Source organism: Diuraphis noxia, unplaced genomic scaffold (genome assembly GCF_037042655.1).
Source record: "Diuraphis noxia isolate RWA-SAM2 unplaced genomic scaffold, SU_Dnox_SAM2 contig0004, whole genome shotgun sequence".
In the NCBI taxonomy this organism is placed as follows: domain Eukaryota; kingdom Metazoa; phylum Arthropoda; class Insecta; order Hemiptera; family Aphididae; genus Diuraphis; species Diuraphis noxia.
In genome coordinates, this window is record NW_028301714.1 from 5,100,814 (window position 1) to 5,126,567 (window position 25,754).

The 25,754-nt window shown below is 29.2% G+C and overlaps 2 protein-coding genes across 11 annotated transcripts in view; one reads left to right on the plus strand and one right to left on the minus strand.

The window, feature by feature from the left end:
* Positions 1-25,754, minus strand: part of LOC107165232 (limbic system-associated membrane protein-like) — a 475,565-nt gene that overhangs the window by 184,577 nt on the left and 265,234 nt on the right. The window contains exon 1 of one of the 10 annotated variants that reach the window (XM_089227119.1): positions 14,665-14,750. The exons of the other annotated variants lie outside the window; for them this stretch is intronic. The gene's annotated coding sequence lies outside the window, so the exon portion shown is untranslated. Of the gene's footprint in view, positions 1-14,664; positions 14,751-25,754 lie in introns of those variants that run through there. 10 annotated transcript variants of the gene reach the window in all.
* LOC149055546 (uncharacterized) lies at positions 23,843-25,571 on the plus strand. Its single transcript, XM_089225728.1, has 2 exons — positions 23,843-23,915; positions 24,902-25,571. The coding sequence occupies exon 2, from the start codon at positions 24,978-24,980 to the stop codon at positions 25,569-25,571; it is 594 nt and encodes a 197-aa protein (XP_089081854.1). The 5' UTR covers positions 23,843-23,915; positions 24,902-24,977.

Below are 25,754 nucleotides of genomic sequence, written 5' to 3' on the forward strand. Positions count from 1 at the left end.
ACAGTGTGTAACAGAAAGACCCGACAGAAAAAAAAATATGTTATTAAAATTTTTACTTTTTTATGATAAATAAATAATTATGAAATAATATGCCCATCTTAGCAAATTCTCAAAAATCATATTTTTAAAAATAGTTATTACGTTCTAAATTAATTCAACCAAAAAAATATTGAATATTAAAATATTCTAAAAAATAAACTATTTGACTTACATACATTTTTTAACCATCAAAATTTTTCTTATAGCCCTATTCAAAAATAGACTATTTTGAATTTATCTAAAATAATTTTAAACATAATGAAATTAATTATACATGTAGCGCTAGGGTGTCTTAATGAAAGAAAATACACTCTGGGGAAGTAAAACTTCTTTCATAAGTATTGGGTCCGTTTAATCATAAGTGAGATAGGGAAGGAGTGAAAAAAATCAGTACGAAAACGCGCTATCACACTCGGACATATAACATTTAACCATTCAAGCGATTTCTGTTGGAGTCATACACACGCATTCATACACCGTTTCATTTTTTTGGGACGTTTAATTTTTCGTGACGATTTTTTTCTCCATCCATACCTCAAGAAAGAAGTTTTACTTCAAAAAAATATTAATTTGAACAAAAACTATTGCAAAAGTTAGTTCTATCTGTTACACCATGTATAGTATATATTCTTTATAATCAATACAATATTTCTCAAAATCAATAATAATCCTTCACTCAGAAAATATACGATTAAGAACTCTATACGAATATCGATGTCTCTAAACAATTTTTATTTTTTTATACTAAATTCATAAATCTAATAGAAATATTAACTGTATATCTACAACATAAGATGGCTATTAAATTTCTACAGAAAAATTTCCTTTGGAATAAAGACTACATTGAGTTTGATGATTTTCCCGCTAATAAAATGATACCTTGATAAATGGATTTCAGTACCAGTTTTAACTCACCTTTTTCAGATATGACCAATCGATTTCATTATTTCATCAGAAGTTATTGAACCACGCTAAATCTTTACCTAAGCCACAGTAGAATCGTACCCCTTATCAAAACGCCCCACTCAAAACTAAAACAGCCCACGAGGGGGTCCATGTCGGGAATCACTGATCTTAACTGTTCATAATTTGGTTTATCACGGAAGGACAACTGTTCACACAGCTTTAGTCACATAGATATAATTCAAGTCATGTTCTTAAAGTCATGAAGATAATATATCTAAATATTAAATTATTTTAAACTTCTAATGACTGGGTCAATGTAATTCTATACAAACATATTACATTATATTATAATTACTGACTTAATCGAAATAAGCGCAGTACATTTTTGTGGGAAAATATTATGATAATATTTTTTATTAAAACTCGTATATTATTGTCTTAAGTGCCTCGTGTTAATCTCTAATGCAAACCAGGGAATCAGGAAAAAAAGACACGTTTGTTTATTTTTCATGTCAATATGGTGTTTGGTACAGCAAGGAAAGTTTTACAAGTTGTTGGTACTATGTTATTGTAGCTTATACTAATTTTTAACCTTTTTAAAAATATGAGTTCCACGAAAAATACTGACCTATAATATTATAAGTATTTCCACTTTTTCTAGTTCACCATAAAGATGAAACAGATTTTAATAATTGACCAATAAACATAAATAACTTTAATTATAAAAATCGTTGCATTTAAAAAAAATTATTTATGGATTTTTTTTCTATTGACAGCTTCATAATAATTTAATTTTATACCTACGCCAATAAACAGTTATCAATAAATATAACATATTTTATTCTATTGCATTCATCAAAGATATTTCAATCTTTACGTTACTCGATAGGTTATACGGTTTATAATATTATATAAACTTTAAAATATCGTACATTTTTTTTTATTGTTCTTATAAACATTGGCGACAAAGACCATTAGGTAGTTACAGTTATTTATAAAATCCTTAAGTTATAGATAAAGTACTAAAAACACTAATATATTTTATGTTTGTGCTATATTCATGATTATATTTTCCATGTAAATCGTAGTGTTTTGAAAATGAAATTAATATTAATTAGGTATACTATTGTAAATATATATCAAGTTTGAGTTATGTTACATAAATCAAATATAATTTGTGTAATCCATCAGCATTAATAATTACAGGAAAATGAACATTCACTAATCAGATATGTGCTTAGATATTTGATTTCCTATTACCATGTTTTGATTTATATATATTCTCAATAATTTATGTGTTTAACGGCTCTTATGGTTTTACCTGAATACGACTAATCTGTTATTTATTGAACCAATTTTTAACAGAATTGTTTAAATAAAAACATATTATGTGAAGAATAATTTGTGTATATGACCTATTTAATATATAATATGTATTAAATCATATATTATATTATATATATATATATATATATATATATATATATATAATTTTAAAGTGATAATCCATTCAACTAATGACATAGGTAAAGTTTAAAAACAGAATGATGGTTATACAGATGAGGATTTGTCAGTTTTGTTAGTTTTTTTTTTTTGGTTCTTTATTTTTTTGATATAAAGTTTGATTTTGCATGAATTGTATTAAATTTGACAAAACAGCATAAATGATTAGGCTGTGGGTTCTTAGGTGGTTGTGTATGGACTCCAGGTCACTCTGGTATTTTTTTTTTTTGAAACAACCCAAAAATAATATTTAAATAATGTGAATTATTCGATGACTTGGGGTTTATGGTTAAAATATAAATTATTTCAATTTAAATATATCTTTTTACCGAATTTATAATATTAGTAGAAAGTTTTTATTTAAATCGTGCGTTCCAAAATGCAAACTCATGGATACGCATATTATCCTTTTCTTTTGGATTTCAACAATAATTATAACAAGAAGATTTCACCTTGTTAATGATATTATAATTGATTTAAAATCAAAAAAAAATGGCACATCGACATTTTCAATTAAAACATTTAATTGAATTGTAATGTGAAGATATACATGCAATATTCGATTCACATCATTTCTATATAGATATCTGTGCCAGTTTGGATTTTCTACATATTGGTCATCTAATATAAGAACTGTCTGAGAACTTAATCATTTTTAAAATATCAAATAATTATCAAGATATATTTTTGTTTATGTGGAGAATGAATCAGTGGAAATACTTTACAATTTAAATAGCTAGTGTTTTAGATAAGGTTATGAACCACCGAGGTTTTTGGACAGGACAGTAAAGTGACAAACGTTTACGCATATTTTAAAGATGTTTCCTGAAATCTGATAAATTTTCTGGGGATGGTAGATCACTTGTATGCATAATATTATAATTAAATGCGATAAATCTTTACATAAAAAATTAGTTTTATAACATTATTGAATAACATATTATTTTGCTGGGGAAAATTATAATATTATACTATTCTAGAAATTTTGAAAATAGGTTGACATGTTAGTCAATATAATATCACCAATCAACAGTGTAGGTGGAGGTGTGTTAAATTGAATTACGCTGTCAACTGTGAGTAATTTAAAGGCTCACTGCAACGAACAGACAAGTTTATATTTGAAAACGATTTCATGGAAAAGTAAATTTCAGAAATGTTGTGACTTGAATGATTGTTATATGAAGAACTTCAATTAACTCAATAATACTATAGTGTATATAATCCACCTGGAAGTACTTACTATAAAAACAAATCCTGAGAATAGTTGCAATAGAATTATTTCGTCATCACAACTTATGCAATTAACTCATGGTATAAAAATTATGTTTTTGTTTTTTTTTGCCACATTTATTTATTTTTTTTGCTAAAATATATTTAATTGCATCATGCATAAAAAAAATTTAAAACAGTCAACATTTAAATAATTTCCAAAAACAGATCTGCATGCGATTCATAATAATTATTATCATTACACACTCATATATTATAAAACCACGTGTCATAGGTACTTAATAATCGGTATCAGCTATAATTATAATAATATTCACCGTTAAGGAAGGTCTAGGTAAATTGGGTTTGAGATAAGTTTGATACATTTTTAAGGTAGTAAATTAAGTCCTGCGATGAAACCGGTAGTGTGTATGTTGGGTCTCGTGAAAAAAAAAATGATTCTAAGTTCCAGCTACTAATTAAAAAACTAAAAACCAAATTTCATAAGATTATAGTACCTATTATACCTAATTTATATTAATTAAAAATATTACAAGTACAAATTAATAAAAAATAAATGTCATATATAAATATATTATGTACTCGGTAAAAACTTAATTAATATTGATTTAATAAACTGAATCTGGGTTGTAACATCACTGGTGTATTTGGTCATTTGCTCCGCTATATATTAATAATAATAATAATAATAATGAAATTAATATTCATTATTAATTTGTATTTGTAATATTTTTAATCAATATAAATGAGGTATATAAAAAATATAAAATAAAGGAATTTATTTTTATATAGTACATAATATTTATATAATAATAATACAATTTATTTTCATTTTTTTAATTAGTAGCCGGGGTGGCGAAACTTACCACCTTTTTTTTTGAGACTCAACTTACCTACTACTTACTAGGTACCTGTTTTTTACCGAGACTCAATTTCCCGAGTTATGGTCATTTGGGAACCAATTTACCAATCCCTTAGAAACCGAATACACATTGTGTACAGTAGAACTTGTGTTAGTACAAATAAAATATAACGTTAAATGTCAATTTTGAACTTATAAGACTCGTGTATATTTTCAAGTTGTTAACATAATGATTTTGGAATAGCAGTTTTTTTTTCTGTTAAAGTTTTGTATCTATTAAAGCATAAATGTATAATTTGTCTAACAGAACAAGCTCGGAGATAACGGTTGATAAGTAACTAGAATAAAGTGCTGCCTACTTAACTCTTATCAAAAGTATACTATAGAGTTCAGTCGTACCACATTGTAATAATTTCAAAAGAAATTTCATTTCTCGGCAATAAATGTCTATTTTAATAATTCTAAGATCGTTTTTTTTTTTTTTAAGTTTGAATGACACTCATCGCTCTTTGGAGATACAAAGTGTTCTATATTTTTGATGTACAATTATTCGAAAAATAATAAGTATATTCGATTGAATAATATAAAATATATTACGAAATTGATTTCAATCAGCCGTTTGACGGCTTTGATCGTTATCTGAATTTCGTTTGGAAATTACCATAATTTCAATAAAGTATTTTATTTTTATGTGAATAAATACCGATATGACAGTGTGATATAATTTCATCGATATAAAAATATACCAATACAAGGAGTAACCCATAGATATCGAAATTATACAATATGCCGTTATTAATAACATAAAAAAGAAACAAACTTAACAAGTAAAGTCCTCTGTTCTTAATCGTTTACAACCGGTCACGGTATCAGTACCTTAACTTTTACCGATACGTATTCTATCATTATCTTTGTCATATTATATACAACTCTATTGTTATTTTTATTCTTGTTAATGTCAATTTAAGTACTATGTAATTGTCGAACTGTAATAGTTTAAGCTGATGGTTCTAAAATAAAAAAAAAAAAAAAAAAAAAAAAACAAGTAAAGTCTTATTTTTTCGAATTCAATATTTCAAAACATATTTAGGATTTCTATACAATATAACATTAGATATAGAATAATAAAAACTCTCAAAATCTAATATTATTTGAAATAATAATTGGGTTTTATATTATTTAAAATCCAATAGTGTTTTCAAAATATATTGACAATTATGTTCCTACTAAGTAGATATTTATTAATTAATAACGAATTTAATTTTTAATTATTTATTAAAATTTCAAATAATATCGATAATGATTGCTTATATTAATACTATGCTAAGCGAGGAATCTACCTACTGGATTAATATAGTTGTGGTTTTTTAAATTAATTTTTTTTGTGTAACATCGTGAATTTTTGGAGTAGAAAGTGTGCACAAATCTGTGCATCGAAGGTGATTTGTGAAAGACAATATTATGATCTGGTTGATTCTTCGGGAAATCAAAAGTTAGAAATTCCCAGTATTTTATTCGTGGTTAGTAAAATCTTGGGAAAAACAGAGAGAAAACAGAATTATTAACAAAAAAAAATTGATTTTGCTATAATGCAAGAAAGGAATAATAGCAGAAATATGATGATAAATATTAAAATGCATGTATTTTCATAACGTGATACAATTTTCAAAATGTCGACTCTTTTTTCAATTACCTATTTGATAGAAATAGAAATTTACTTTATTAAAATCAATATAATATGAGATATATTTTATAAATTACAATCATGACACGATATATAGGCAATTTAAAATTAAATATTTTTTCAAATTTAATATCTAGATAATTCAATGTTAACGTTATTATTTATAATAAGTATTACATAGCTATTTAAAAAAAAAAGTATATAGCCAAAAAAACAGCACTTTTTATTTAAATTAGCAATTGTGTTTTATTTTTAAGAGCCAACTCGTGGCGATGTGTTCGGAATGTTTTCGCCACGTTGACGCTAAACAAACGATTAAATCCAACGACCAACGACTTGTTGTATTGCGTACTGCATAGGTACTACTTGTGCATTTTGTTCTGCATATTAAAATATTTGTTTTGTCGGATCTTTCTGGGAAACCCTGTATATTATGGTTTATTATAAAAGTAGACTTGGAATATTACGCATTGCAGTTTTGAGCTGTGATTACATCTATATAAGAAATAACTTGGGTACTATACAAGCTCCTACAAACTGGTGGCCGTTCCAAACGAACGAGTGACTGCGATGAGCGAGTGGGGGGAGGGGGGCAGAATAATATCCTATAACAAAATATTATATTGAGCGGTCGGATACGGCGCATAAACGATTTTAGTTTTAATAGTTTCTATCCGTCTGGAAGCAGCTCATTACGGATTCAGCTGCGCCCTGGTTTGGCAATGAGAGGGGGTGGGGGATGCTAGGTGAGAAAGTATCTATATATACAGCGAACACGCATATTTTCGGTATCCGAAGTTGGACCTGGGCTCGCATATCGGTCGCAAGCAGAGTGTTTATAATCCCGAAACAACTTTGGAGATTTCTGTTCCGGAGAGACCACTGTAAGGTGTTTGAGTGGGTACACCCCCGCCGACGATTCTCGCTCCCACGCCGCGGGGGAGAGGGTTCAACTCGCGCAATACTGACGATACCTATATATATATATATATATAATATATATATATATTATAGTACTAATGCTAATAACACGTAATATTATACGTAATAATAATAATATTAATATAATAACGCATAAAGCCATGCGTATATTAATCTTATTACCATATATAACACGACTATAGGTACATAATAAAATAATATAACATTATTATAATATATCGCGAGCACATATACCACGATGGAGTGCAGTCAGTACTGATGGGGCAACGTACATAATATTATTATTATTATGTACCACTACCGGGGTTACAGTTATCGCAGAGGGGGTGTGTGCAACGCGTCGTAATTTGCCGTGCATAATGACCCGATCGCGCGCACACACACACACACACACACAAACATATATATATTATATATTATTGTACGGATTGGTGTGTGGATAATTCCGCGGGGCGTCCTTTTCGAAACGCTCGCGCTTCATCCCATCCCTGGTCGTACGCACATAACAATATAATAATAAAATAATATAAGCCTTTATATGTATATAGGTAGTCTTTACCCTCTGCAAAAGACCCGGATATACGGTGGCAGCCACCAGCCACGCAGGTCCAGGCAGTTTATACTTCATAATTAAAAGAATAATAATAATAATAACACAAATTATATTATATGATACGAGTGTAGGATCGGCATCCGCGTCCGCTACTCCTCCCGCCGATATTAATTACACACACTCGCCGCGACGACAATTATTATTCTATTAATATAAATATATTGTTATTATTATTATTATGATTATAATTACTATTATGTGTGCAGCACGCGCGTTGTTGTCTGGTTAAAGTATTATGGTCCGAGTGTAATTGTTTTTGTTGCCATCGTGTTGCAAAACTTATATACATTATAAAACTTTCTCTCTCTCTTTCTCTCTCTTTCTCCGTAATACTTGCAGCTGAGTCCGAGAGCATTCATTAGGACTTAGAGCATTTCCGTGGCATTCACACCCACACACACACACACAAACGCCATCTCTCTCAACGACGATATTATAATATTATGACAACGACGAAAATATCAGTCGGATTGCTAAGTCGACCAACCATTGTCTTACGCATTTCTCAAAAAGTTTATTCTGAAAAATCCATTTGTTCACGTTCATATTCCGTGAGTTTAAAAAGTACATTTCGCTGTTTGGGTTCATCATTTTGAGAAATATGAAGCTATAATGTCTATGTATAGTACGTGTTTACTCAACCATCAGTATTATTTGTTTAATATTGTTATTATTATTAGGTATATTTGTTTTCATCGCAAACAAAAATAATATTGAAAAATACGTCCGAGTTTGATTAATTTTTGTTGTCTTAAACATTAAAGTTACATCATCTTGGTTATTTTTTCAAAATCGAAAATTTGTATGAAATAAAATACAATCTTTCCGTTAAAAAGTACAAATTTATCTTATTTATTACTTAACTTTTGACCAATAAATTAATACTTAATGGAAATGCCTACAAGGGGGTTCTCTTCACCATTTCCTTTTTATAAAAGGCCTCGGGCAATTAAGTATTGGATTTTTAGCAGTGTCATTAGCATACCTAAAGTAACTATTTAAGGGAAGTTTACTATTAGAATATTTACAGTTGTTTTGATATATTAATATCAATAAATTAAAAAAAAAAAACCCGTATATTAGTATTATACATATAATATAAATGTCCGAAAAGGTCGAATTATGTTTCAGAAACTGCAGAAATTATTTATGGACATTAATTTTTTTCTGCTAGCAGTTTTAAATTTAAGGAATAATTTTTTTATACAAATTCGATTAATCAATTTTAAAATTTACAAATGTATTCTTGTATAATTTTTCGTTAATTTTTTTTTTTATCGATCTTTACATTGTGTCTGTGGGATCCCAGGGTGTTTTGGGGCACAACGCGTTCTTCCACGATTCTATATCTCTCTCGAGACAACGTGGAAATTATTAGTCGAAACATCAATTCAGGTGCTTGATCGTTATTCCACGCGTTCATCGCAAGCGAAATGTTTTGATAAATCACACGCGTTCAGTGTTTTACCACCTGCTGTCACATGGGTAATCTCACGCCGATCCGGCAACAGTGATTTTACGTGGTTAATGTATATAATATGTATGATATGTGAAATATATTATTCAACGTGCTCGAAACAACTATCTACACGAAATTTGATTAGATTTTTTTTTTCGTCGTTTTCTATTCTAAACGTTTAATTATTATTATGTTGTACGTAGGAACGGAATTCGCTGCGTGAACAACACGACAAGATATTACAATATCGGGTGAGTACCTATATTTATATTATAGCCGTATGCGTTTATTTAACAATAACATAGTATTATTACTATTATTATAACGGTACAACCGCGTAAATTGGTAAATCGAAAACGTGTGTTAAACGAAGGTAAAATGCGTAAACATTAATCGACTTATTAAATCATCCGCGCGAATTGTTTTAAGTAAACGTATACCGCAGGGTATAGGTAGACAAAGTACATACAATATACCTAGTTATCTTTTAAACCCCCACTAGACAAGACTAATACAGTAATATTGTTGTGGCTGGTTAAAACAATAAACTACTGTATAAACCACATATACTGGATCTCGACGTGTAGGTATACCTATTCGGGAAAGCACGCGTGGACCGTTCGTGGCCAATCTCCCCCCCTTTCCTCATCCGCTGACCTATTTAAAATATATATCTCGTTGAACGGGGGTCTGATACGTTATTTACTAATTGGATTAATGAAATATTTATAGTCGATATATATATAAATATATGTGTGTGTATTAGGAAATACGCAATTCCGTTTTCTCGAAACAAAATCGCTTAATTTGACTAGGTATAATGATATATATATATACAGAGTGTTTCACGAAGATCTGACATATAGAATAACTTTTGTTGTACTCAATATTAATTTTTTTCTCTATATAATTCATAGACATTAGTGCTACATTTTTAAAATAATGTTTTTGTTTTTATTTTTAATACTGAAAAAAAAAAACTTAAAAATTGAGAAAAATTGTTTTGAATAAATTCAAAAAAGCCTATTTGTAAATCTGAATCTAAGAACAATTTTGATTTTAAGAATGTATATTCATTCAAGTCAAGCAGTTTGTTTTTTTTTCAAATTCAATATTTTTGTGATTAAATTAATGGAACATAATAACTTTTAAAAAAATACGATTTTTGAGAATTTGTTGACACGAGTATATTTCTTAAATTATTTAATTATCATATAATATTAAAAATTTTTTTCATACGTTTATTTCAGCATAATAATATTAAAAACGGTCTGAAATAACACAAAGTCGGGCATTGAGGTTGATATAGTTTGGACTCAACAATAAGGATTATTATCGTAAGTTGGTGAGTTTAGTATACTGTCAGATGTGCGACGTTTTGATATTCTAGACTATAGTCACCACTTGTGTGAGAATTGTACCTATATTTCGATACATGTTACAGCTGTACTGATAGAGTGATAGAGCACACACCGTGGAGTCAATTATCTTAGTATTTCAAGTATTTGCACAAACCCACCCACCCATTCATTTCTTTAATTTTGTTTTAACTATTATCTCGCATTATTTTTCTATTAAGCGTACGTTTCGAGGGGAGTTTAGAAACCTCTCGATTTGGCTATTATGCGTACACAATGATTGATCTTATTGAACAGCATTAAGACTGAGACTGTACACGGCATTTTCCGTTGAATTCAAAGCTCATTGTTTTATATTGAAGTAGTTGTTATAAAGGTACACGACGGATATAATACGTCTCGTTTTAATCCGCAGCGGCAAACCAGATTGTGTTTTGGCGGAATGCTCTCAACAGATATTTCTTGTACCTATAGCTCCAGCCTAAGTCTCAAAAATCTCCAAAAATAAATATTTCATAATTTTCACCGTTTGTATTTTGTATATATATATATATATATATGTATGTATGTACGAGGTTAGGTTGGGTTTAGATTATGACGATATGATAAATATGATTGTATTATTATTACCTATATGAGCAATAATGATTTTTTTTTTTTAAATGACTTTTTAATCAAAGAACAATAGATTTAATTTTACAACCATTTCTTTTTCCATCATTTTACATTATGTCATCGCAAGTTTCTAAACATAAGTTAGCATCATCTTATATTCTCTAGTCTCCATCCGTTAGTTAATATTATCAGTAGATAATATAGTTACAATAATTATGATATTATTGAGTTTACCTACTGTACGTAGTTCATCTAAATAGTAACGATTGTTCGTATTAAGATATTGTACTACGATTGTTGATATTAAGATGATATTTAGTGTATAAGTATTTAATTTTAGAATCATAATATTTAAAATATACTATATCAAATTATTTTTTTTTTAAATATTTTTATTTGGAATTATTACAGTTTATTATTTTTTACTAAATACGTTTGGAAACCTCGTCTAACCCGTCTTGCAAAGTGTGCTTTCCTATAACTTGTTTAATAATACAATAATAAATGTATAATATAAACAAAATATAATGCAAATAAATAATTAATTAATTTTGATACTGATCAAAGACAGGTCGACGAAGAAATATTATAACATTTTAGTTATATTTTAGTGTTTCAATAAACTAAAAAAAAATGAAAAAAATATCAAATTATAATAATAACGTCGTCCAAAACGCGCACTGGGCATATTCTGCTTTAGTTGGACAGATATTTCACTCAAATGAATAATTCACGTCAGCAAAGCGAGTTATAAATCTTGCATGTTATTTTTCATGCAATTCCAAATTATGTAATCTGACTTAAAATGCATTGGGTTTGTAATATTAAAAATAAAATAAAAACAATATTTGAAAAAAACACGACGTCTCGCAATAGTTGATTAGGGCGAATGCGATTTATTATGTTTTATATACATAATAACCAATACCACTTCACAGTGTAGTATTATTGTTTAAATACAATTAATTCAACTGACTCTCCAACAGACAGTCAAAATGAAACATGGATTGGGAATCTCGGATTATCGAGTATTATGAAAATCGTGCATAAAGTGTGTGTCGTTGATGGTTAGCTATATCCGTATTTAACTCAACTATAAATAGTATAAATTCTATACTCGTATATTTTACTAAGAATAGGTTGTTTTTTGATATAAAATAATTAATTCCTACTAAAACAAACTAGTTGTTGTGTTAAATTATAATGACCAACTCATTACACATAACTACCTATGGTATCAAATTTAAATGAAGGCACGTGTGACATATTTTCATATAATATTGTAATCAGCTTTTATTTTATAATACAATAAAATTCATTATTACGTCATAGTTATTTGCAAACTATTAAAAATATTATACAATCATTTTTCACAATATAATCCTTAGTCGGTCACAGACAAACTAATAATGAGAAACTGTTATAAAAGGGTCTTGTGTTATTAGCAAAAAAGCGGTTAGGATGAATCAGTTTTAATGAATCAGGTTAGGAGGTCAATAAGAGATGTTAAGAGATGATTCCCAAGGTATTTGGGACAATAATGATCTAATAGTAAGTCGTAAAAAGTTTTGAAATATATTTTTTTTATAATATAGCATATAATTAAGCATTAGATTACTTAGTGGGACACTTACTGAAAAAAAAAGAAAATATTCTATAATATTTTATATTTTATGTATTAAATATGAGTTTATTATTATAATTTATAATACAATATTTTCCTAGTAACTTCAGTTACATTACATGTAATACACATTTTTTATTAACTTGGTATAAATGCAAATTTGTTTTCATCTGGTTATTGAATATTGTTTTATTATTATTCACGAATATTATTAATGTTTCACTGACTGAGTGACGTGTCACAATCATAACGGCGTCACACTAAAAGTTATATCAAAAATGACTGACTATCAATGAGACATCAAGATCGAAACAGCCATTACTCATTAGTATGTAGTGGGTCATCTAAATTATGATAAATAATATTGTTTTTAATCTATATATCAAGTGAAATAAACTCATGTATTTTTATTAAATGTAAATGATACAATAAAATTGGTCTAGTGAAAGTTACTTATGGATGTCAATTTAGTTGTAAATTATATGAAACTCAACAAATAAATTTGATGAATAAAATCAACGTAATGTTTTGGAAAAAAAAATCTTTTTTTCTCAATCTAGCCTTTGAACGATGAGAGTAATTTAAAATCAACTTTTATGTTCAATATTAAAATAATGAGAATAATTGTTTATAAAAAAAGTAAAACGCTGTTAAACCGATTAAAACTAAAATAATGGGAGTTTGATTAAAAACAAAAGATTTAAAGATTTTTTTTTTACGCTTCTAGAATAACTTTTATAGCTCAACAATTATACAACAATACCAATTATATAACGACTATAAAATACAATTATAGCCGAAAATAAAACAAAGATAGAGTATTAAATAGCACAACAAACATTAAATTGATAGTTATTTAAAATACAGGTAATGATCAGATAGTAAGCAAAGAGGTGTAACGTGATTAACACGATTTGATATATTTAAATTGTTGATAATTGAGACTTATTTAGAAATGAAATAAGGAGGGAGAGGAGGGGTTTAATGATATTAGGAATTTCGAAGGTGAAGTAGGATAATAAAGTTTCAATACTTGAAGGAAGCTTAGAATAATTTTTACACGAGTAGGTGGCTTGAGCATAAGAATGCTGATTGGTAGTAAAAGCAGTTTGGTAGTATTGTTTTTTGGTGAAGGAGTAGGTATGGGAGGATCACGCCTAATTGGAGGAGTAACACGTTTATGTATTTTGTAATCGGGGCAACCTTTGTAGTAGGAAATGTGGCTGCCATTGCATAAGGCACATCTGGCTGGAGAGTCACGTAGCTTGTTACAGGAACCCGAGTCGTAGTTTTCTCTACATTTTACATAACGTGGATCATGATAACAATATTTTCGAGTATGACCGTAAGACCGTCATGCATAGCACTGTGGAGAGTTTTTTTGGTGGATGCGATTTTTCAACAATAATTTTTGAGTTAAAAAGAAACTCAATCTTGAATACATCCGAATTGTTGATGGTTTTTTGGATATTAATAAATTAAAGTGGCAAGGGCGTTTTGTCCGAAAATCGCTTAATGTTGTGTAGGTTGGTGATGTGGTAGCCCAATTCTGAAAGGTCGACGATGATGTCTTCGAGTGCAGTAGTTGGGTGGAGATTTCAAATAACTACGCGTAGCAAGCGCATAGAATGTGGCCGATATAAATGATAACTATAATCATTCTCCTCTAAATGCGTTAATAACTGATTGTAATGCTCAACAAAATTAGTGCGGACGATAAGATAGGAGGGCGTGGATTTACAAATAAAATCTGTAGAGTCAAGTTTGGTCAAAAGACTAGAGATGAAGGCGGATATGTTATCCACATTTTTAATATAAACAGGCGGTACCTTTATTTTTTCGTCGCTGTTGCGGATTTGGACATTGATTGTAGATGTGTTCAATGTGTTCACGTCGGCGTCGTCGCACTTAGAGAGAAACGGAGAACCGATTTGGACTTTTGAATAATTTAGTTTTCTTTTCTTCTAACTTTGGTGGGAGGGAAGAAGCAGAGAAATTTCTTTTGTTTGTATTTTTGGAAGAAACCACGCTAGGTTGAGGAGACACAATAACTTAATTATTATTATAACGAAGCAGTGAAGGAGGGTTACGATTAGATAAAGAGAGCAGCGAGCATACTGCTAATGAGCAGACTTGTGCACATTACGATATTCGGAACCGAACTGAAAAAAATAAAACTTAAGATACTGTTTTTATCAACAAGAGAAGGAGATAATGTAAAAATTTTATATCTATAGTAAAAATGTATTATGATTTATGATAATATAATAAACATTATTAAACACTATACTTTTTATTTACAGCAGAAATTAGCCAGTTAGATGAATATAGAGAATATTTGTCAACACAATAATGTGACACCACTGTGATAATATGTACGACGTAGGTAGAAAAAAAACAATGTTTTTTCGTTTTTCTGAATGAGTGGCTTACTATTAGGAAATAGGTTATAGAATTCAGTAGCTATTGAAAACTTTCCACAATTTATTTTTTAGTTGTACTTAATGAAGTAATTGTAAACAGCCTAGTAACGCCTTTCGTTATAATTTTTTTACGTTATTTCGTCTTTTTCAAAAGAAAGTAAAAATTGCGTTTTACGACATAAATCCAGGTGGAGTAAACGATGAGTATTTCGATTGCCTCGGGTAAATATGATTTCATGTGAAAAATAAAGAGATAATACATCATAAATGAAAAAGCATGATAAAGTAATAATAATTTAGAGTCCAGAAACTTCAGGAAAATTGTGAAATTGAAGTAATGTATTGGTTTCAAGTCGAAGCGTGTATACTTTTGTAATTTAAAATAGTAATATATATTTTGTTAAACTTTTAAAACTGAACAGTTTATTAGAAAGTTTCAAAACAATATTCGATCAATGCAAGTGTTAGCTATATAGAGTGGAAAATGATTTAATATTTTTATATGCATAATATTATTGATTGTAAATATATATATGTATATGATAATACGTAATGTTATGTACGTATATCCATGTCAAAAGATTAAAATGTATTTTGTACATTCTTTTATGTATATATTTTTTTTTACAGAGTTAGCTAATTTATTTTGTATTAAAAAGATTACGTGTACAAAATAAAAATCGTATTTGTGAGATTTTTTATTGCGCTCGGTAAAAAATGTTGTTTTCAATATTTGTGGTGAATATCATGGCTTTCCATGTCAATCTACACTCGTTTATGTCTTGAACTATACAAAAATATCCAATTAATGTTTCTATAGTTTATAATATAGTATTAGTAAAATTTAAAATAATTATTGATTTGTACTAAAACAGATTTACCTACTATATTTATATATTTTTATTTAGTTTACAATAATATGTTAAAAACATGACGTTCCACAAAAAGGCAATAATATATATATATATGGTAGTTCATACACTAAACTGAAAAATATACCCATAACAAAATATGTACCGATAAGAGAGCTACTATTTTGTTTCCGGACTATTTATACGATGCGGATAATAAATATAAATATAATTTATTTTTTTCAAAAGAGTGATTTACTGATTTGATAATAATTTATATGCTCCGGAACTAGGAAGCAGAATATAAGCTGAAACAGGGGTGACATTTCGTTTATATCATGCGAAGAATACGCAAAACACACGCCTATTTGGGTTAGTGAGTGAATTAAAAAAAAAATAAAAAAAAAAAAATATTCAACATCAATAATTGTAAGATATGGCTGGGTCCGAGAATTCAAACAGGTGTACATAGAAAAATAGTTATATTTTCCCAAAAATTTGTGATAAAAAGAGGACCTGGCGACGGAATAAAAACACATCTCTATTATAGTTCCGCTGCAGTGCTGCACGTTGTCCAGAATGGTTTTAACAATCACTTATTTGATTGAATAATGAGGATTGCCGTAAGACGGTTATGACTTTGCAAGAATCGACGTTACTTTCTTCGCATGGGACGACAGAGTGTATGGATCACACCACCCCCCCCCCTCGGCCCCCTCCCCCCGGACTGTTTTTTTCGTACCTGAGACCACGTGAACATGTGATGAGCACGGTAGCTTTTTATTGGTTTTTGCAGCTTAAACACTTGGGATGCAAATTGGTACGAAGCAATATTTATATGATCCTGGAGACCTTACAAGTTACAAGACATCTGTCTGATCAGCGACCCGAGACGTGTCATCAGCAAATGTGGACTAACTCAAAATCTTAATATAATGACACATTGTCGTGATTGAAAAAACACGGACGCCGTGTGAATCACGTGGTTGAATATATTATAACGTTATGCGGACCATAAAGATTGCTGGACCGTCGAAATTAAAATAATATTCAAGCGGGACTTTGTCCAGCGTCAGTCCGAGTTATCTGGTAGTATGGTAGTTTAACCGTGTTTTAAGGTTAATAATGTAGGAGAATCGATATTATGGTATTTTAGTAACTTGTGTGATAACTGACAAGTTACATAGCTACCTAATAAATATCACCGTTGTACGCGATTCAAAGTATTAAGTGAAAATTATCGCCGCCCTTTTCAAATTAACAGTTTATTTTTAATCGATGAAATTAGAAATACACATCTGACGTACGACCACTAGTCAATGCATGTTATGATGGCTACTTTGTTCAAGCTTCTCGAAACAATATGAAAGTATACGATGACAATAGTAACAGAAATTTGGGATTGCAAGGGCTTGACGGATTTTAATATCAACAAGTTTCCATAATAGTTAATGATATATTTATCTAAACGAATTTCAGTATTTATTTTTTCAACTGAAACATCGATGAACTAAAATAAAATCATTTTTCTTTAAATATTTTATTTTAATTTATATGATAAACAGTTTTTGGGATATTAAAAACCGCTTCATTCATATCCTAATGCACACAATTATTATGTTACTTCAGAGACACGCTTTTACTGTATATATATATTTTTTTTTTTGCCAATCTATCAGATGTTAATACCATTTTTCGTTTAATGATTGAAATCTTGTTTAAATCGATGCGTTGCAATATCAAACAAATTCAAAAATGACCGTTTTTAAAAAGCTCAGTACAAGCTATTTCCCTAATGTTTATTTGTTTGACATATATGAAGATATGTGTGTGCAAATATATAGTGCAAAATAGATTGGCGAGTGCACGTGTTACCAATCTGTTGTCGACGAAATATGTTTTTCACTAAAAAACACGAGTTGGTCTAACATATCGTATTTATTTTTAACCGTTTTGATATTTAAATTTTAAAATAAAACTATAGTGGAAAATAATAACAGTGAGAATTTAGATAGCCGCATTATAACGAATTAAAATAATAGTTGAGATTTGTCATCTCATTATTAGTTGTGTCTATATTATATAGAGTTTATATAAGTTATATATTATATAAGTTTCAGATATAATTTACTCTAAACATTTTTATATTAAATCCTCTCAATACACACACACACACACACACACACACACACACACACACACACACACACACACACACACACACACACACACACACACACACACACACACACACACACACACACACACACACACACACACACACACACACACACACACACACACACACACACACACACACACACACAATTTTTTGGAGCATAATCGAGGGCACTGGATAGCAGTTCTTTACAACAAAATGATATATCGGTAAAAACATCGAAAAGTCTCGTAGGTATTATTATATTATGTGCATTAAACTACAGCTAGTGTATATTATAGATATACGTGTTTTCAGCATATATGTTTGATGAATGATGAATGATTGAGTTCTTGTCGTCACGCCGCACGCACGACCTCAGCAGGATGTACTATAACCCGAGGTTGGGTATATACCGCGGGTGGTTGTTCGCAGCCGGTCTTGTGTAACAAGCATTTCCACTCACGTCTTTTACGTCCAACGACCGCGGAGGGTCGAGTAGGTACAGTGAAATAGTATAGCACCTAATAATAGTATAATAATATACGAGGCTACTGGTTCGACACCATTACGCGCGCCACCGTGTCTGCCGATTGGCATCGATAGGGTATAATAATAATATTATAGAGTTGCGTTGCAGTCTTAAACGCGACTCGTGATCATTATTGTTTCCGGTTCGTTTGTTTTTCATACAATGTTATATAAAATTTTCTAATGAAATGAAATTATTACCGGCACGTGTGTGTTAGGCGCGTGAGCTTTTATCGGAAGTGCAATTTCCGATTCTGTGGCTGTAAGAGATACAAGGTGTACTACGACCGACGTGACCGAATCTGATACTGCGCGATGTATGTAGGTCATTGGATGCAATGGAGGGATTATGTTATAGGTTACGTTCACGTTATATATATAACTAAGGTATAGTTTTTCGAAGAGAAATAAACTAAACGTCTAAGGCGGCGACTACCTATTGATAATGATCTGCAGGTAATCAGTTTTTTTCGGGTTAAGTACGCGATTCTCGATCAAAACGTCTAAAAGCCGTGATTCGATTTATTGTCATGGTGGTACCATTTTTTGAGTAATAATAGGCCCTAGATTGTAAATTTGGAAACACATCACTTTTTTAAATTCATTTTACATCAGTCAATCATCCTGAATATTATGCACTTGCACTTGTCGCGAGCTCCCTAAAGTCATGCGGTTTTCATCGAAAGTGCATTCGGTAGTCCTACAAACCCTGTTGCAGGCTGAGTATATTATCATGTATAATATTCACTTTTTTTTATATTTCATTCAATAATCTCAAAAAATAAATAAATGTTAAACTGGTAAAATTTTAAAGGCGATAATTAAAAGTTGTACGTGTATCACACATTATGGTGTGCGTGTGTGTTATGATCTGACCATCGCCGAGGTAAAACTCTCAGTATTATAATAATAAAAATATATTATAAGCGTGACGTTCTTTTAATAAATAAATAACACAATATACATATACCGTTTACGTGTAGGTACTATACGAGTGTGGTACGTATATACACACACACACACATATATATATATATATATATATATATTATAATAATGCTAATTAATTATTTTTTAATCGATCCTCGCGCATCCCCGACCGCCATATCAATTCCCGGGTCCGGAGGCTCACACTCGAGCCGAAAACGATTTATCATGCATCTTCCGAGTGTAATTAATAAAATAACGCCACCATCACTGCACCGCAGGACCGGGCACAACATTTTTACGCGTCCAACCACACGTGCTTTGCCGAAAATATTGTCAACGAATAATTTATACGTGCAAGCCCGTTATTAAATTTTTGGACACGCTGTTCTATTATTATTATTATTATTATTATCATCATCATCACCGTCATCGTCGTCATCGACGTAATCGGGACGAAGTATTAATAAGTTATTAAATTAAAAATAAGCATCACGGGTGCGCGTGCAGACAACAGAATCTGTTCTTAACCTAACCATAGCTTACCAGCTTTTTTTTTTTACTGTAAATTTGTTCGAAATTTAATTTTTGAAATTTGTAAGTATAATAAAAATAAATTCCTAAACTGCGTATTTTGGTGGTAGAAACTTATTTGTTTTGTTATTGTGTACAGTTAAAGGTTTTACTATTTTTTTTTGAAAATTGCTATGAATCTACTTAGAAATTTGAAAGAATAGTATAATATTAGTGACTAAAATTAATAGGTCCAAGTTAATAGGCTTGGAATAAATAGAGGCTGTAAGATACTTTTAAAGACTATATTACATTATTACCTAATAATTGACATTATATTATTGAATTTGAAAACATTATATTTTTAAAATTTGTATAAATTGTCTAAGGAAGATAAGTACTCGACAGTTGACTCAGTGGCCGGTTAAAAGATCTCTTATAAAAAATATTGTTAATGTCTATAAATATAATATTTCAGTAGATTTATCACATCATAATATTCACTTGATGATATTTATGTCTTGTATATTTCGCTAGATTATAAGTAAGTAACCGATTTATTTTTTTTTATCTATGTAATAACAATACATTTTAATTTAATTGAACATTTTTATTGAAAATTGAACACACCTGACGACTTTACCATTATCCGCTCCACTCTTAATATCTCAATCCTGGACTCACGCCGTAATCACGCTGACCTCATGTTCATCACTCACTACTCTACGGTACTATCGACTCTCCCGACTCAGTAGCCACTGTTTCATTTCGCGTTCCTTCCCATTCTACGAGACACCATTCACTTTTCTCTATTCCTACCCATCTCACCTCGGATGACTATAACCAGCCTCGCCATAGAATGTTACACTTGTTAAACCAACCTTAATCAACCACTCGCCTTTATCAAAATAAAATAATATATTTTGTAGGTATACTCATTTTTTTTTTTTGAAATAGTAAAAAATAGATAAATATTTTTGATGAAATTTATTTTGAAGTTAAGATTTTTATTTAAGGATGTATATTGAATAGAGCTATTTTTTATAAACAATAATATTATTATCTAGGGATTTGTTTACATGGAATACATTTACTGAAATATTTCAAACAAAGTTATTTTTTAGGATATATTTCGACCTATTACTCTTGACTCAGTATTACATTTTATATTTTATAAATTATATTTAATGTAAAACAATTTATTATAGGGCTTTTATAATCCTTAGTACAATATAAGTTTCTATAACTCAAAAACTACTTTTTTAAATAATAATTTCGGTTTAATTCACTGACATGATTAAAAAATAAATCCTCTGCTTCAGAATGTTTATTCAAAAAGGACGTGTCTTATTTGAAAAAAATAACCTATAATATTTTAAAGATCTCCAATATAAATTATGACTTTAATTCAACGCATTTAAAACCAATTATAAACAGATAAAACGGGGATGATCATGGTTGGTGAATTACCTGGTGTTGATTAGGAAGAGGAAATTAATTGTTTATCACGGTGAAATTTGAACAACGAATTCACATATAAATGATCACATGACGTACACAAATTATTTATAAAATATGATACGTGATATAAGAAGATCGTTCAAAAAATATTTGTACTAAATTTCTAACGACATTTGGATGAAAATTATAGTTTTGGTTTGAATTGTATTTCGAAAATGGCACGTGGTCCATTTTATAACTGGAGCACCAAATTTTCGAACGAAGCGTAGGCCAACAGCACATATAAGATTAAATTGAACTAAATAATAAAAATAATAAATACAATTTTATTATTAAAATATTAAATATACATATACATATATATCGACTATAAAAATTGTATTCACTAAAGGAACCTTAAGCATAATGTCGTTCACTACGAAACAGGTGTGGATTTTTCTAATGTATTTTATTTTTTAGCGATCACTCATTATTTATACAATAGCATATATATTTTAAATAATAAAAAAATTCATTCAGCAAGTCATCGCTTTAACGGAAGTTTCAAGGTTTCATTCAACGATAATACATTGCATGAAAAACGATCGATTATAAATTTAATATACATATAATATTACAGCAGAGAATTAGTCGATAACAAGGAACACTCAAAATATTATTGTAGTACTATAATAAAAGAGAGTGACTTTTTGACCGATTTTTGACCTTTGACGATTTTTGATGATTATAATTATAAATGGATGTGTTTGCTTGCAAAATGGCTCCGTTCATAATAGTTTTGCGTCTGCAATGATTTATCATTAAATTTTGATTAAATATAATAATATGATATATTATCGGAGTGATGTCTTAATGACGAGCAACTATTCGACACATATACAGTAGCTAGTAAAGTGCGGTTACCTACTATCCCTTGATTATTTTAATTGAGACTTATAATTATTTTCATTGGCTGTCGAATTAAATTTATTTATGCTAAGTATTGATTTTGAGAACCAGGGTTAATTTTGTTTTGGATGCAGAGTGCAGACTATAATAACTTTTTTAACATTGGTAATAATTTATTCATTGGTTCATTTTGATCAGAATTAATCAAATTTAAAATTTAAAACTACACTTCTGCTCTAACAACCCATATTCTCAAGTACTAACAATTTGTTTCACTAATTTTTTTTTTTTTTTTTTATTTAAAATTTTCTTATCGATACGTATTGTGTAATATTACAAAGTAAACATATATAGTAAAATTATATAATAATACTATATTGATCTATCACTGTGCTTTAAGTTTATTAATATTCACTCTTATAATATAAACATTAATATACTATATTATTATATCTGTATGAGAAAATTTTCTTACAACTTTTAATTTATATTGGTCGTAGAAAGAGGCTTGGTGATAACGTTTTTATCTTAAAGTCCAGTAGATATAATGAAAATAGGGGGGGGGGGGTAGCTGGAAAGTATTCCGAAGTTAATGGAATTTTTACTGGTTGTCTAGGGATACTCTAGGATGACTATCCTAAGTTTTCGACCTCGAGGACCTTGTGGTAACTTAGGGGGGAGGGGGTGCAAAAAGCTTAAAACTTTCAGTCTTTTTTCAGTTTTTTGCTTATATCTAGTTAACTAATCATATTTTGTGTTCCATAGAGTGATACAAAGTTGTAGACCATCAAATTTGCCAAAATTTGGTTGGTAAATCAATTTATTTCCAAAAAGCAAAATTAAGATAATTGCAGTTGTTATGTACAATGTACATACGTAGAAATAATTTAAAATTATTAACATACACGAAGGTTTCGACCCTATAACTAAATATTGATATATTATAATAAAGTATTGGGTACCATAATTTCCATTATAACTTATTAGCATTGTGCGTTGTCATTTAGAAACGAAGATAGTCAATAGATCTATTTTTAGGAATTTCTGGTGAATTAAATATTACACTTATCGCGATAGCGACGATTTGTGTAGCTATATTTTATTTTTAAATACTTTTATCAATATTGTTATAAAATCCGATTGGTGTATATTAATGTAAATAAAATAAAAGATTAAGAATAACACGTGTATAACCAAATACCATTATATTGATATTTAATAAATAATGTTATAGTCAGCTCTCAGCTATTGTGAGATATTGTACCGTTTTATTTGTACTTTTGACGCTGTTCATAATATAACATCCAACTTAGAAATCGCTTTTTTGGGTAAGTAATATTTTATCATATTATATTGAATGTATTTTTCATGTTATTTTTACTTATATGCATTATATAATATACTCTAATATATAATCTATGTTTATTTATTATTGTATTAATTATTAAAATTAATATATAAAATATTTCGTAGAGGAGATAAAAAAATATGCATCATTTTGTAAATTGTCTTGACCTCAATATAATTGGTGACAAAATAAAATAATAAGACGTGTTTTTAGCGAATTTATTATACCTAAGTGGTCATAATAATTTTCCATTTTTTTTTTTATATACATATATAATAAGCCAGGTGGGTGTGTTACAACTAATGCGTGTTGGTCGCCAACCACATTAAGCGTGGTCATATTATGTGATATTATGCAAAAACTATCTGAATAAGATAGCAGTATAGCAATATTTATTTAGTAAATATAAAAGAAATATAAATAAATTCAATAAATATTATATTTTCATTACCAATTCATACAAAAATTTAGTTTAAGTTTGGTCACTAAGTCAAGTCAAAACTAATTATTAATATGAGTATTACTCGTTGTAATATGCATTATAATAATGCAGCCTGTACACGGATAAGCAAACTCATACCTAGTATAATAATATTATCATTTTAATATTCTGATTGTAAAAAATAAAAATAAAAATTGAAATCATTGGTTATGAATTAATAATTACAATTTAACTAATAATAATAATTAATGACAATATTAATTATGTCGGTACTCAATATATTATTACCTATTACAGTATTTCAAAACATAAATATTACTATTTTTATTATAATATTTGTAATAAATGAACATACATGACCATTGCATTTATCTAGAAGAGATAATAAGAAAATGTACTTATTTTTATGTAGTTAAAATAACTAAATAAATTATATCTAGATAATTCCCAACTTAATTATGAACAATGTTTTTTTTTATTGTATTGTACTCAAATTACTTTCATATTTCGATTATTTTACATAGGAAATCGAATAATCAGAATATCGAGCAATTGTGGCTATAGAGTATTTTCCGTTGAGTACACAACTTATAATTTGACATGACATCTACTTCGACTTCAGAGACGGTTCGGTGTTTTATTTATGAGGAAAGTTTAGAAGATGGTGAAGTGTCTGTAGTAAAAAAGAGAGGAATTGTTACACTTCTTGCTTCTGCTGGAAAACGAAGACAACGCGAACATCGACGTTTATTGGAAGGAGTGAGTGAAATTACAATCCACACAGCTTGCCAAAAAAAATACAACAACGAGAAATTAATTGTGGCTACTTTGCGTCGTGAAAGTGAAACTCGTGCACTTCGCCCCAAGCCGACTCGCTCAAGTACAGTCTCATTATCATTTGATTTCAATAACAAGTGCTTTTTTTGCGAAGATTCGGTTACTGAAGAGTACAGGCAAAGACAGAACAAGTTACCAGTTGGAAGGCGCGATCCAATGGTCAAAGTGACGCTACCTGTGGTAGAAATTGCCGTTTCGTCGTGCGCTAGGCAGTGCGAAGACGAGTGGGGGGAAAAAATCGGAGATCGTGTTGACATTTTAGAGGGTATGAACACTGATTTAGTAGCAGTAAACGCAGAATATCACCAAAAATGCATTCAAAATTTTTACAAATTGCCTGATGCACTAATGTATTAAATATTATTTTAAATTAGATGTTGATATTGATGAGTGATTGACACAATTAACATGGAAATTATGGTATTAAATATAGTTATAGAATCAAAACCTTCATTTTTCAGCTGTTTTTTTTATGTTTTGAGAAACTATGTATAACTTTGATCAGCTGTATCTCAGTTAATTTTTTACGAAATAAATTGT

Coding starts and splice junctions, on each gene's coding strand:
- LOC149055546 (XM_089225728.1), top strand. CDS start 24,978: ATGACATCTACTTCGACTTCAGAGACGGTTCGGTGTTTTATTTATGAG.